Consider the following 13,382-nt stretch of genomic DNA (forward strand, 5'->3'; position numbering starts at 1 on the left):
GAGCATTCCCGGTAAACATGCTTAGTCTAACGGTGTAATGATATTTTCCTTCATATCGGTACTAATTTTCAGCATTTGTCAAATTAGTTACGTCGATTGGGGATCATAACTCTAGGTTAACAATATGAGACGCCACCCTCTTTTGTAAAGAGATCGTACTACAGTTTGTATCTAGTAATGAAACCATTTGATCTCTTTTTAATACTGCCTTAAATTTTAAGCCTTTCGTTTCATCGGGGTTTGATAATTCATCTCGATATAGCACAACTATCCGATCTTAGTATGAGATAATTCGCCATTATTCACTTCTCCATGGACAATCATATTTCAGAAATTCATATGAGGAGTTTCAACAGAACTTTTTTTATCTTGTTTTTATCTTGAAACTTTCGATTATCTCATGGGTTTTAAGAATTTGTATACTCTCGCAACAAGTTTTTAAGAGAGTATAATAGTTTTCTCCATCTAATGGTTGGTTGTAAGTCCTAAAACTAAACAAGTTAGATATAAAGTTATACATATATACCAAACTGATCAGTGTGGCGAGTAAAGCTGAAATCGGGATGTCTGTCTGTCCGTCCGTCCGGGCAAGCAATAACTTGAGTAAAAATTAAGATATCTTGATGAAACTTGATACACATGTTCCTTGGAACCAAAAGAAGATTGAAATCGGACCAATGCCGCGCCCACAAAATGGCGAAAACATATAAAGAGCCATGACTGAGCCATATATAATGTTAAGAAAATAAAATTTGTTACAGAAGATCATACTAGGAAGGGGCATCTTTAATGAAATTTTTGTGGGAAAGTGGGCGTGGTCCCTCTCCTACTTAGTTTTTTGTATATATCTCGTAAAGTGCTAAAGCTATATCAACCAAACTTTCTAGAGTCATTTCATTCTTATACAGTATAGAAACCGGATTATAACCACGCCTATATACACAATTTTAAGTGGATGTGGCCCATTTATGGGTCAAAAACCATATCGCGGAAACTACTCAACGAATTTCAACTATATTGGGTTCATAATATTTTCCTGGCATCCCAATGATATGTTATGCAAATAGTCCAAATCGGTTCACAACCACGCCTTCTTTCCATATACCATAACTTTGAAGTCGATCTGAATCGTTTACTTTACAATATATAAAGTTAGCACTAGTGAAGATATCGGTACAGAACTTTGCACATATACTGAATTTAAAGAGTGGCTTCGCCCATCTAAAAATCGTCGAATCGAAATGTTCGGTTAGACCCGAACTTAGTCCTTCCTTACTTGTTTTCATATCAGATATACATTCGGGTAGTCTTTAGCTGACCAGTCGAGGGGAGGGGAGGAGGGGACACAACTTTTTCCATATTTTTTTTTATTTTCCTCGGTGGTCATTTGAACCTAAATCAGTAATTGTGATACAATTAACTCACTCGGCGAGCTATGACAACCTTGCTGATTGTTAATTTGAAAACTCCAACTCTAAATTAAATGTGCGGTTTTTACGAAAAATACGGTATTTTACATCAGTTGGTGGGAGGAGCACAAAGCTTCCGTTGACAACTTACAAGCTTACACAAATACATACGGACATATATAGATACCTGTGGCAGCTTGCAATTGAACCGGTTTGTGGTGAGTCCAAATGCAGCTGCCACAGGCGTAGCTATGACAAATCGAAGTAAAAAGCCACACGCTACGGATGCCAGGTAAACGCTTTGCGGAAAATTTTCGGCTTTCACTGTCATTTCCATGGATTTTCACATATAAGTGGCGCGTGTGCGGCATGCATCACCTCCTGCCACCTACTGAACCGCCACATAACAGCATTAGCAACGCGATTTCTACCACTTTGAGGTGAGGCTGCGTGCAACAGGCGCAATAGTTTTTCGCGAGACCTCAACCCAAACGGACGAGTTACATTGGACACGCTTTGAGACTTGAGACCACAGACACCCGAAATGCAGCTCACTTTTAAAGAATTGGATAAAGACATTGCCGCGCGCATTGATGCGCTCTTTCCCAAGAAGGAGTGTTTCATTGAGGTGCTACCCGGACATGTGGTGGTGCCGCGTAAATTTACGAGCATTGCGGAGTCCATACGAGAGTTGCCCATCTACGAGGATGATGTGTGGCTGATCTCCTATCCGCGTACGGGTTCCACCTGGGCTCAGGAGATGATTTGGTTGCTGGGCAATAAGCTGGATTTCGAAGGCGCCAAGCAAATGCAACAACTACGTTCGCCATTGATTGAGCTGTCGGCGCTCTTCAGTGAAGATCATCATGAGTGGGTGACGTAAGTGTCATACTAAATATGTGCGCTAATATTTCTCTTTAAAACGGTTTAATTCTGTAGAAACTCGATTGGCAATACCGTTGATGCTGTGCGCAATATGCCACGTCCACGATTCGGGCGTTCACATCTTACGTGGGACCTGTTGCCGCGCGGATTTGATACTGTGAAACCCAAAGTAATAAAACGGACGTACACAATAACTTGCCAACGTAATGCTTCACTTTACATATTTTAGATTATTTACACAGCACGCAACCCCAAAGACCTCTGCGTCTCTTTCTATTACTACTGCAAGTTGGTACATGGTCTCAAAGGTCCCTTCGAAGATTTTCTTGAGCTCTTCCTGGATGAACGCTCGCCAATGGGCTCCTACTGGAATCACGTTTTACCCTTCTGGCAGCGCCACAACGAGCCGAACATACTGTTCTTGAAGTACGAAGACATGAAGCGCGATCTGCCGAAGATCGTACGTCGTTGTGCTAAATTTCTCAATGTCGACTATCAACTCACCGATGAGGACCTAACACGCATTTGTGAGCATTTGAAGTTCGACAAAATGCAGGCGAATCCAGCGGTTAATTTGGAACCCTTATTGAATAATCCCGCCGATGGCCAGAACAACAATATCGATAATAAGGGCGAGGAAAGTAAATTCATACGGAAAGGCAAAATCGGTGATTGGCGCAATTATTTAACAGCGGAGTCATCGCAGCGCTTCGACGATTGGATTGAGCGAAACTCGAAAGGAAGTGATCTAGTTTTCGAATATGAGTAGTTCGTTCGTATTACATAAAAATACAATTTTATTATTTTTTTGTATGTTTTTACATGATATTTATAATTCTATATAAGGGAGCAAGTAAATTAAGGAAATATAGTAACTGTTGACCCATTATTCTTATAGCAACTTTTGGACCAATACTTTCTTTGGTTGTTTCACTGACTTTTGGGGGTTGTTTGCTTTGAACTTGAACTTTTTTTAACATATAATATAATAGGTCTCTGATATTCACTCGTTATTCAGCTCAATAATTTAGACGAAATTGAGGGATAACAACTTGAAGTGTTTGAGTATAAGTTCTGATAAAAAATCATGATGAAATAACAAAATTAATATTGGGAATACTAAGTTCGATATTAGTATGATACTTTTGGGGGGTTCCCTCTTATATTATCAATGCGTTAGTTTATAGTATACATATCTACAATAAAATGTAATCTGTTTCTCAGGAAATTTATTCGTAAACATTTTAAGAATATTTGCGATAATAAACTCTTATGGCAATGAATATCATAAGATTTCACTATAGTTGAGACACTTTTCTATCTTATTTTCCATTTCTCGAAGATGTGAAATACACTTTAATATTTAGAAGACAGTATTCGAAACAACGGTACTGTTGATGTCGTTCTCTGATTGTATTTTCCATATATTCCCAGCCTTCAAATGCGAATAATTTGATATGGCATGGATTAACTAAACCAAAACAACGGACCTAACAAGGTCAACCTCGGAATTCGTGATACTCAGGCCGAAGCAGTCAAATGATTGATGAAAAATATTCTTCGAATTATTCGATCGAATATTTTGAGTTCGTTATTACATCCCTCTAATGCATGAATTTTTGTTTCGACTGTGATTTTTATATTAGACTATATTCAGGTCTGTGAAGACGAATCTGATGTTAGTTTTTCGATTTGTCAATTTGTGTACCTTTTACAGGTAAAATAAGGTAATCCGCCTCAAGGCGGACCTATGCATTAAAATGTTCATATAAATTTATGTTTTCATTTCTTCTTTATTGTGATATTTGAAAAAACAATCTTTTGCCGTTGAATTGCATAAATTAATTTTACATTTAATGCAAAATGCCTGAGTTTCTGATTTGCATCCACGAAATTTGCACATTTTTTTGCCTGAGCGGTCCAAAAACTTACACCAGTGTCCTATTTGATCGTATCTTATATTTTCTGATAGGTGATACGTCTTTTTAGCTTTTGGTGGAGGTGTTAAAGACGATGGACGACCACGTTTTACAGGTTTTGTCGAACCAATCAAACAAAGTGTTTCTGCCACTTCTGATCTGAAGTCAGGAAGTTTACACTTTAGGACGTCCTTATTTAGTCGGTTATAAAGACAATATGCATTCACCATACTCACGTCCAGCATGTGGTAAAATAATTTATTTGTCCATTTTCTGGTTTTCATTTTTATGTGGTATCGACCAATCAATCCGTCAACCAAATCCACACCACCCATATGCTGGTTGTATTCTTTCACAATAGCTGGACAATCCACCTCAACATTTTGTTTCAATTTTCGATCCCAACGATTTGCCTTTAAGGAATATGAACTTTCATTATGTACAATTGCATCTGTTCCTACGTAGGTGGATAACAGACGAACTGCTCTTGTGTCGTACCACAAAACGCTGCTTATGTCTACTCCAAAAACACTTCCCACGTATTCTTCATTATACCCACGTGCTACTTTTTTTGATTGCAGCTCTGCGTCTGTGGAAAGTTTTATATTTGGTACTCGATTTCCTCGCACTGTACCTAAACTGTGAATTCCGCGACTTCTCATATATAATAGCAATCCCAATGAGGTATAAAAGTTGTCAAAGTAAATAATATGATTGGCATTGTTTGGTATGACTTGTGACAACCTAACTACAACATTGGATGCAGCACCAAGATCTGGACAATTTGGCAAAATTTTGTTATCGCCGGCGCCACAATAAACTTCAAAGGAATACGAATATCCAAAGGAATCGCAAATCACGAATAGTTTCGCTCCCCATTTGTGAGGTTTTGCTGGCATATATTGCCTCACTGGGTTTCCACTCATTTTCGTGGCACACATTTGCTCATCAACGCAAAGTCTCTGCCGCATTGGAACTGAAGAAAAACGTTGGTTGAAATGTTTTACTAGCGGCCTTATTTTATACAAGAGGTCATAACCAGGTTGACCTTTCTCTATACGAGACGCATCATTATTGAAATGCAAGTGGTTTCTAATTTCTTCAAATCGATTGCATGTCATGGATAAACGTATCGGATCTAATCCGTATTGTCCCCAATATGAGCGACTGTTAGGAAAGCGATAAACAGACGTAAACAACAATATTCCCAAAAACTTACGCAGCTCTTGGTGATCGATACAAAACTTTGAAGATATATCTTTTTGCTTGGCATACAAGTTCATCTGTAAGGCTATTGCCTGCAAAATTTTTATTAAAAATTTAATAAACTGTTATATATTAGAAATTACCTTCAGAAAGTCTTCGGTCACAAAATATGCAAAGCAGTCGTAAGGTGTTTTTAAACATTTTAAAAAATCCGGCATGTCCTGGCCTTGAAAAGCCAAATCTGCAACACTCAGCTGAAGTTTTTTCTTCTTCCAAAGAATCGATCTTATCGCACTCATATCGTTTCTCAAATCACTTGCAGCTGGTAGGACTCCGATTTTTTCTTGCGATTCTAATGCTTTGTGCACAGAACGTGTCACTGTCGACGGTAAGAATACACTAGAAGTAACGTCACAAACAGGCAATGGAGGAATCGGTGGCAGCTCAATTATTTCAGCATTTTCTTCAAAGTCTGTCACATTCAAACTGCATTCGATTGCGTTTCGCATCATTTCTGAGGAGTTTAGCATTGCATCAATGATCGTATCATTTTCCGGTAGTGAGTAGGTTGGATCCATATCAGAATCGTCACTATCAAAATCGCATTCATTGTCGGAAGTATCAGTTACCAATTGCGACTCTTCGAAATATTGTCGAATTTCTTCATCCGTCATATGGGTCTTAGAATAACGCGACATATCTGATTATTATTCAATAATAAAATAAGAAAAATTTTCAATTGTATCACAAATATTTCATTTTACTTGAAAAAGGTAGGCAGCGCAATGCATGAGTCCGCCTCAAGGCGGAGTTCAATATTTTCGAATTTACTCACCTGCTATTAGTTTTTTTATTATAAATCGAACACTATCATAAAGAGCACAAAATTCCACACCCGTAAGTATTTTTTTCAACTTGAAACGACACAAGAATTTATATTTCTTGTTGTTCAGAAAATTGTGTTGATTGCAAAAATAATTAAATTGGCGGGAAAGTGCTAATCTGTCACTTCAAATTGACAGTACGTCAAAACTAGAAGTAGTATTGCCAATCTGAAAAAACCATTACGTAAGTTGAACTTTAAGCGTTCTTTTGAAAAAAAATCCGAATTTTAATATTAAAAGAAATATTTTATATCTGATTTTGAAAACACCCCGTCTGTAGGCAGGCATATGCACTAGAGGGCTAAGCAAGCAAATCATATGCAAAAGCAACAATATATTTTCTATTAAAATTTATGAAATATTTATGATAACAACATTTCGTAATATTCTTAAAGTTTTCAACGCTTACAACTCATTAAAAATAATATAATAAGTATTCGGTATATTCGACGAATACTTTGATTCCATTTTAACAACACTTTGTGTGCAATCGAAATACAACCCTGCTTGGCACGATTTGACAGATGCATTAAAATTGCAAACAAAAGAAAATGCAAGCGTTTGAATAAAAGAACGCGCACACAAAAACCATCAAAATACAACAGGCAACGCAAACGAACGGACATAAATTTTTGTTAATATTTCACAAAGTGTGTGTTTTTCTACATAGGAATAAAGTGACTCATCCCCTCGAAAGGGTATATAGGATTTTTTTTCTACAAATAATATAAAACATTTTCACAACAATGAGCGTGTCAGAGGATCAAGTTGGTACCACAAACGACTTAATAGATGCCTTCGGTTCGCTTAATTCATCGTCCGGTGCTTCAAGTAGCACCAGCTACTACACTGGTGCTAGCGGTAGTGGAGGCGCATTTGGAGGTGGTGCAATAGGTCAGCTCGCCAATGGTTTTGGTAGTAGCTATCACAGTTATACGGCAAACATGACCACCGAACGGCATGCAGCTGAATATAATATGCGACACAAAAATCGTGGATATGCAATAATTTTCAATCATGAGAATTTCGAAGTGCCGACATTGAAATCTCGTGCTGGAACAAATGTGGATTGTGAAAATTTAGCACGAGTCCTTAAACAGCTGGACTTTGATGTGAAAGTGTTTAAAGATTGTAGCCTCAAACAGTTAAAGCAACATATAGAATGGGCTTCACAACAAGATCACAGGGATAATGACTGCATTTTGGTGGCGATACTCTCACATGGTGAACTTGGTTATATATACGCAAAGGATGTACAATATAAATTAGATCAAATTTGGTCTTATTTTACACCACAACATTGCCCCAGCTTGGCTGGTAAACCGAAACTATTCTTCATACAAGCTTGTCAAGGCGATCGACTTGATCCCGGCGTCACAATGAAACGCATGAATCGTACCGAAACCGATGGTGAGACATCTATGAGCTACAAAATTCCATTGCATGCAGATTTTTTGATTGCCTACTCAACCATACCGGGATTCTACTCATGGCGCAATACTACGCGTGGATCTTGGTTTATGCAGTCACTTTGCACCGAGTTGGCCAACAATGGTAAACGTTTGGATATGCTTACACTATTGACATTTGTGTGTCAACGTGTCGCTGTAGACTTCGAGTCCTGTACTCCAGATAATCCAGAAATGCACCAGCAAAAGCAGATACCGTGCATTACTACAATGTTAACACGCATCTTACGTTTCGGCGAGAAGGGTGCTTCGCGGTAAGCCTGCGATTTTATTAGTGAACAACTGAAGTCACAAATCATTTTTGGCATACTTCGAAATGTAGTTATAAGTCTTACTTGCTTAACCTAAGCGTAGGTCTAAGCTTCTTTTACAACGCATTTTATATGATGTACGAATTTTTATATATCTACTTTGAAAAAATTCATAACTAAACAATTTTATTCAAATGTGAGTATGTGTTAAGGCATAAACATGTCAATTTCTATGAATAATAGTCCGTTCCGTAGAAAAATCGTTTGGAGGTCATTCTAAATTGTGCCATTTGTTGCACCAAACTAATTTTTAAGAACTTAACAATATTTAGTGTTTTTATACTACAACTTATTGCATTTGAAGATAGAAGCAACTGGTATATATAAGGAAGCTTCTTAAGACGTACATATGTGTGTATGTATATCTATAGTGTATACTGCCATGTGTAATAGATACAATATAAATAAAGACAATTTATATTATATAAATACTAATTCGGCATTTTTTTTACAAATATAAATTCCTTAAATGTGTTTGTAACGACACTGACCTCGAGAGAATACCATTTATGGGGAGGATACAGCATTCTGTCATTCCAACGAAACTAATTAGATGACAATGATATTGAATTAAATAAGTCGTGGACACCAAATTTGAGCAAAGCATTGTTGCATAAATGTTAATATACATAAATACTGGTATTTACTGTATGAGTGAGAATCACGAATTGAATGATCAATCAAACCGCTTAGTTAGCTGCTCCAATTCGTTATATTAAAATATACGATTATTTATTTTCTACTTCCAATTAATTATACATTGCTAATTCGTTATATACACAAACTTTAGGTTTTTTAATATTTTCTACGATTTTTTAATTGGGTATAGTAAATAAAAATGGGTAAAAAATCAAAATATCAGTTAAATTTTATAAATGCACTTTTTTTTTAGTTTAGATTGAATAACACAAATATGTATTTAGATGTGTCCACCTTCCTTCAACTTGCCAACAAGAGCATCCACATCTGGCACCAAAGCACCTGCTTGGCGCACAGGTGGCTCCTCAACGGAGACAACTTCAATGCGTGGTGTTGTATCAACACCCAAATCCTTAGGTGTAACTTTCTTCAATGGCTTCTTTTTAGCTTTCATGATGTTTGGCAATGTAGCATAACGTGGTGTGTTTAGACGTAAATCAGCGCTCAATACAGCTGGAATCTTTGTTTTTATTGTCTCCAAACCACCATCGATTTCGCGTGTAATGTTCAAGCCAGCATCGGTCTTTTCAACTTTATTGCAGAATGTGCCTTGAGGCCAATCGAGTACCGCAGCGGTCATTTGTGCTGTCTGATTGCTATCGTCATCAATGGCTTGTTTACCCACAATCACCAAATCGGCTTTCTCATCTATGGCCAATTTAGCCAAAATCTTAGATATATGGATGGGTTGCAATAAATCATAGTCCTTGCCAGAAACCTCAACATGTACGCCACGATCAGCGCCCATGGCTAAAGCAGTACGTATCACTTCTTGAGATTGTGTGGGCCCCACTGAGACGGCGATGATTTCTGAGGCGATCTTTTTCTCTTTTAGTTTAATAGCCTCTTCTACAGCGATTTCATCGAAAGGATTCATGGAGTGTTTCACTCCCTCGGTGACCACACCAGTCTTGTCGGGCTTAACTCGTACCTGAAATAGTGTGTTTTTAAAATTGTGACCATTCTAAATCAATTATTAAGCTGAAAAAATGCACGATCGGCTGCTGTGGTTTTGATTACGCAAAAGGTGGAGATGCATTGATAAGCTCACAACGAAAACAAACCGTTCATATGTAACATATCCAGCAACCTTTTAATTACCTTCACGGCATAGTCGACCACACGCTTAACACCAACAAGGACGCGAGACATTCTTAAATGTTTACTTCCAGACTCTAAAACAGGCACTTAAATGAATTAATTTAATCACTAATTTTTCCCACCGTGGTCTGCGTAAAATTAGATAAGACACCCTGCAAATACTGACAGGTCCAAAGGTTGCGATCAGCGGCACTGCCAGGCGTGGAAATACACATTTTTTTTATAACAGGATTTTACGAAAATCGCCTTTATTAGTGCATAATTTAAAATAAAATAAAAATACTTGTTTTATTTTGTTTGTACATGAGTTAATCAGTAAAAATATCTTTACCATTAACATTGGTAATCACAAAAACCCAACTTCACTTTTCATTTGCTTTGATCACTCTGTACTAACAAGCGAACAGCTGAGACGTTGTTTTTCTGTAAAATATCAAGGAACGCAAGAAAAGTCATGGGAACCGAAGTGGAGGCAAAAAAGCCCAAAATTGAAGAAAATGCCGCCGAGAATGCAGCAAATTGCGCCCATTGGGTTAAGCGCAAGAAACGATTTTGTAAAATGACTGTGAAAGCGGGTGAAAAATATTGTGGAGAGCACCAACCCGCGCTTCAACCGGAACTACCTGAAGAGGGTGAAGCAAAAACTAATAGTACTCGTATACCATGCCCACTGGATCCAAAACATACCGTATTTAAGAATAAACTACACAAACATCTTAAAATATGTAATGCACGCGACAAAGGTGATGTACCGGCTTATATATATAAAGGACTAAATGCTGGAGATACAGATAAGGATGCACCGGATTATAGCAAGTTAAGAATAAATGAATTACCTGATGACGAATTCTATGGTATAGTGACACGTATTAAAGAGCTATATGCAAAGTTTGTTGAAAACAAAATAGAGTCCTTGGAATACAGTCACAAATTGTTGGAACCAGAACTGGCCAACACTACATACGGTCCAGAGGCGAGAAAGCATTTGTTGCAAGCTGCTGCGCTATTGGGAATACTTGATAACGACCAACAATTACAACAAAGCACAAGTTATATAGAGTATGGTGCCGGCAAGGGCCAGTTGACTTTTTATCTAGCGCAATTGCTGGAAGCATTACCCGATTCGCAAGTAGTGCTTGTTGACCGTATGTCGCTGCGTCACAAGAAAGACAATAAAATCGAAGATCGAACGCTAGTGCATCGTATACGTGCAGATATTGCTGATTTTCGTATCAGCGGGCTAGAACTGCTAAAACGCACCAAACGTTGTGTAGCAGTATCGAAGCATTTATGTGGCGCCGCTACAGATTTAACTTTGCGTTGCATCACACAACCTGCAAGTGAGGATACAAATGATAAAACACCTAGCACTGAATATGTACTCATAGCGTTATGCTGTCATCACCGTTGCGATTGGCAAGCTTATGTGGGTAAGAGTTTCTTAGAAGCGAACGCACTGACGTGCCGAGATTTCGCAGTGATTAGCAAAATGGCTAGTTGGGCAATATGTGGTACCGGCATGAGTCGCGAGCGTAGACGAGCGCTGGAGGAGCAGGAACAAAATCCCATTGAAGTTATTGACGGCAATAAAACGCAACGATTGAGCCTTACTGAGCGCGAGCGCATTGGTGACATGTGCAAACGTATACTCGACTATGGACGTCTGTTATATTTGCGTGAACAAGGTTTTGAAGCGGATCTTAAGTACTATGTAGCGCGTGATGTGACACTAGAAAATGTTTGTCTGCTAGCCAGAAAAATTAAGTCGGTATTTTATTTAATTGCCATTTTTTTCATATTCTAACTATTTATTGCTTTTTACAGTGCATTCTAACGCCATGATGGGTCATCGTAGCTAGCTTACTCCTGCTAAAATTTTGACGTACGCTGTTTTAATTGTTAGAAATTCAATTTAAATTATAAAAATACATATACACGGAATTTTATGTACAATAACAGAACTGCAAATGTTAACACCATTTGTGCAATGCCTAAATGTATGCAATATTTTCCATCAATCAATTCAAATGGAATTCAAGCAACATTTCATAAGGTACTTTTGCACACTCATATACTCATTTTTTAATATGTTTATTTTCATATATTTTAGTTAGTATTATTATTATTTTTTTATTTCAATTATTTAAAAAAAAATTTCATATTTATTTCGAATATTTTTTAAATTTTTTTCGAATATTTTTTAATTAAAAAATTTTTTTTTTTGCAAAATGCGATTTCGCAATTTCCGCTTTTGAGTATTTTACTTGCGGTCAGCTACTCGCTAAGAAATTGCAATTAATTTGCAAAAATCCCTTCACAACATACCACTTGAACTCTCAATTAACTCTGATTAATTAAAGAGCGCGACAGCACGCCCACGCCAACAGGAAAAACAATAAACTACAAATGTTCGCTGTCGGTTATGTGTATATGAATGTAGGCAAACAGTCATGAATGAATAGATCACGAGAGATCGCAATGCAGCACCGAGAAATGGTTTTCTAGCTTATATAATGCATGTTTGTCGTTCAGTTTCTATAAATTGCTGGTCAGAATAAAACAACGTGTGTGTATGTATATCCGGCATGTTCAATACCAACTTAGTTGCAGAGGTGTCTTTTGAGACTCTTAGCCAAGCACAAATATGTCAATCACTACTGAGGTGTCTGCTGTTCACTAATTATGGGAATTTGTTGAAAGACAAAGACACCACAGTTCGATGACAAATTATGCGCATTTTAATAATTTTGCTTAGCAAATTAATTATAAAGCTCTTAAAAGAAGGGCGTAAGAATTGACATACGACATGGTTGGCGCCGGCGCTACTTCTACAAAGAATCTTATCGGATGAAAAAAATGCAAGTTTATTAATTATGCGCAAAAAAAAAAATATGTAATTGAGCTTTGAAAATATGTTTAATTGAAAGTGTAGCCGAGGGGACATCGTTTGTCGTTCGTACGAAAGACGGGTTTACGAGATCGGAATGGACTCGGTTTTTATACGGTTCGGGGTATACATATGTAAACTCGGAAGCATTTCTAAAAATTATTTGGGGAATGTTTTGTGCTGTTACAACAACAACAACCGAAGAGGAGAATAACACATTTATTATTTTTAAATATACCAAATTATACCAGTTGTGGAATTTGAAATAATTTTTTTTGATATACATTTTTCTTCGGACAATCTCTAACCTCGAAATGAATATCTACGCAAATAAGATTACTCGGTAGACAATATTCTAAGCCTTTTAAGATCCTACATGTGATGGATAACTTGAAAGAGCTTAGAAAATATTCAATTTTTTTCTAAGCGAGTGACATAAGAATGCTTCTTCTTATTGACTGGCTTAGACACCACTGACGTGGTTATAGCCGAGTCCTCAACAGCGCGCCATTCATTCCTCCTTTTGGCAGTTTGGCGCCAATTGTTAATACCAAATGAAGCCAGGTCCTTCTCCAACTGGTCCTTCCAACGAAGTGGAGGTCTCCCTCTTCC

At 37.4% G+C, this 13,382-nt stretch overlaps 4 protein-coding genes across 8 annotated transcripts in view; 3 read left to right on the forward strand and 1 right to left on the reverse strand.

Moving 5' to 3' along the window:
* Positions 1-13,382, forward strand: part of LOC105218430 (tRNA:m(4)X modification enzyme TRM13 homolog) — a 793,174-nt gene that overhangs the window by 411,814 nt on the left and 367,978 nt on the right. The window contains exons 1-2 of one of the 5 annotated variants that reach the window (XR_008469968.1): positions 10,195-11,647; positions 11,708-11,936. The exons of 3 other annotated variants lie outside the window; for them this stretch is intronic. Coding sequence is in view for 1 of the 2 variants with exons in the window: in XM_011194001.3 (XP_011192303.2) it covers positions 10,338-11,647; positions 11,708-11,717 (1,320 nt within the window). In the remaining variant the exon portion in view is untranslated. Of the gene's footprint in view, positions 1-10,194; positions 11,648-11,707; positions 12,056-13,382 lie in introns of those variants that run through there. One more of the 5 variants, XM_011194001.3, reaches the window with a different exon arrangement.
* Positions 1,544-3,209, forward strand: LOC105218433 (luciferin sulfotransferase). Its single transcript, XM_011194005.3, has 3 exons — positions 1,544-2,288; positions 2,349-2,463; positions 2,524-3,209. Exons 1-3 carry the CDS (start codon positions 1,954-1,956, stop codon positions 3,061-3,063), a joined length of 990 nt encoding a protein of 329 aa, XP_011192307.1. The 5' UTR covers positions 1,544-1,953; the 3' UTR covers positions 3,064-3,209.
* LOC105218432 (caspase) lies at positions 6,833-8,518 on the forward strand. Its single transcript, XM_011194004.3, has one exon. The coding sequence runs from the start codon at positions 7,050-7,052 to the stop codon at positions 8,028-8,030; it is 981 nt and encodes a 326-aa protein (XP_011192306.1). The 5' UTR covers positions 6,833-7,049; the 3' UTR covers positions 8,031-8,518.
* LOC105218431 (electron transfer flavoprotein subunit beta) lies at positions 8,777-10,046 on the reverse strand. The gene is made up of 2 exons (XM_011194002.3): positions 9,884-10,046; positions 8,777-9,713 (listed from the first exon to the last, which is right to left on the reverse strand). Exons 1-2 carry the CDS (start codon positions 9,932-9,934, stop codon positions 9,003-9,005), a joined length of 762 nt encoding a protein of 253 aa, XP_011192304.1. The 5' UTR covers positions 9,935-10,046; the 3' UTR covers positions 8,777-9,002.

The sequence above is a fragment of the Zeugodacus cucurbitae genome, chromosome 2 (genome assembly GCF_028554725.1).
Source record: "Zeugodacus cucurbitae isolate PBARC_wt_2022May chromosome 2, idZeuCucr1.2, whole genome shotgun sequence".
In the NCBI taxonomy this organism is placed as follows: Eukaryota; Metazoa; Arthropoda; class Insecta; order Diptera; family Tephritidae; genus Zeugodacus; species Zeugodacus cucurbitae.

Bases quoted from the DNA above. Each gene is read 5' to 3' on its own strand.
- LOC105218433 (XM_011194005.3), top strand. From the start codon at position 1,954: ATGCAGCTCACTTTTAAAGAATTGGATAAAGACATTGCCGCGCGCATT. The intron at 2,289-2,348 runs GTAAGTGTCATA...TTAATTCTGTAG, and splicing joins GATCATCATGAGTGGGTGAC to AAACTCGATTGGCAATACCG. The intron at 2,464-2,523 runs GTAATAAAACGG...TACATATTTTAG, and splicing joins TTGATACTGTGAAACCCAAA to ATTATTTACACAGCACGCAA.
- LOC105218432 (XM_011194004.3), top strand. From the start codon at position 7,050: ATGAGCGTGTCAGAGGATCAAGTTGGTACCACAAACGACTTAATAGAT.
- LOC105218431 (XM_011194002.3), bottom strand. From the start codon at position 9,934: ATGTCTCGCGTCCTTGTTGGTGTTAAGCGTGTGGTCGACTATGCCGTG. The intron at 9,714-9,883 runs GTAATTAAAAGG...ACACTATTTCAG, and splicing joins TGGTCGACTATGCCGTGAAG to GTACGAGTTAAGCCCGACAA.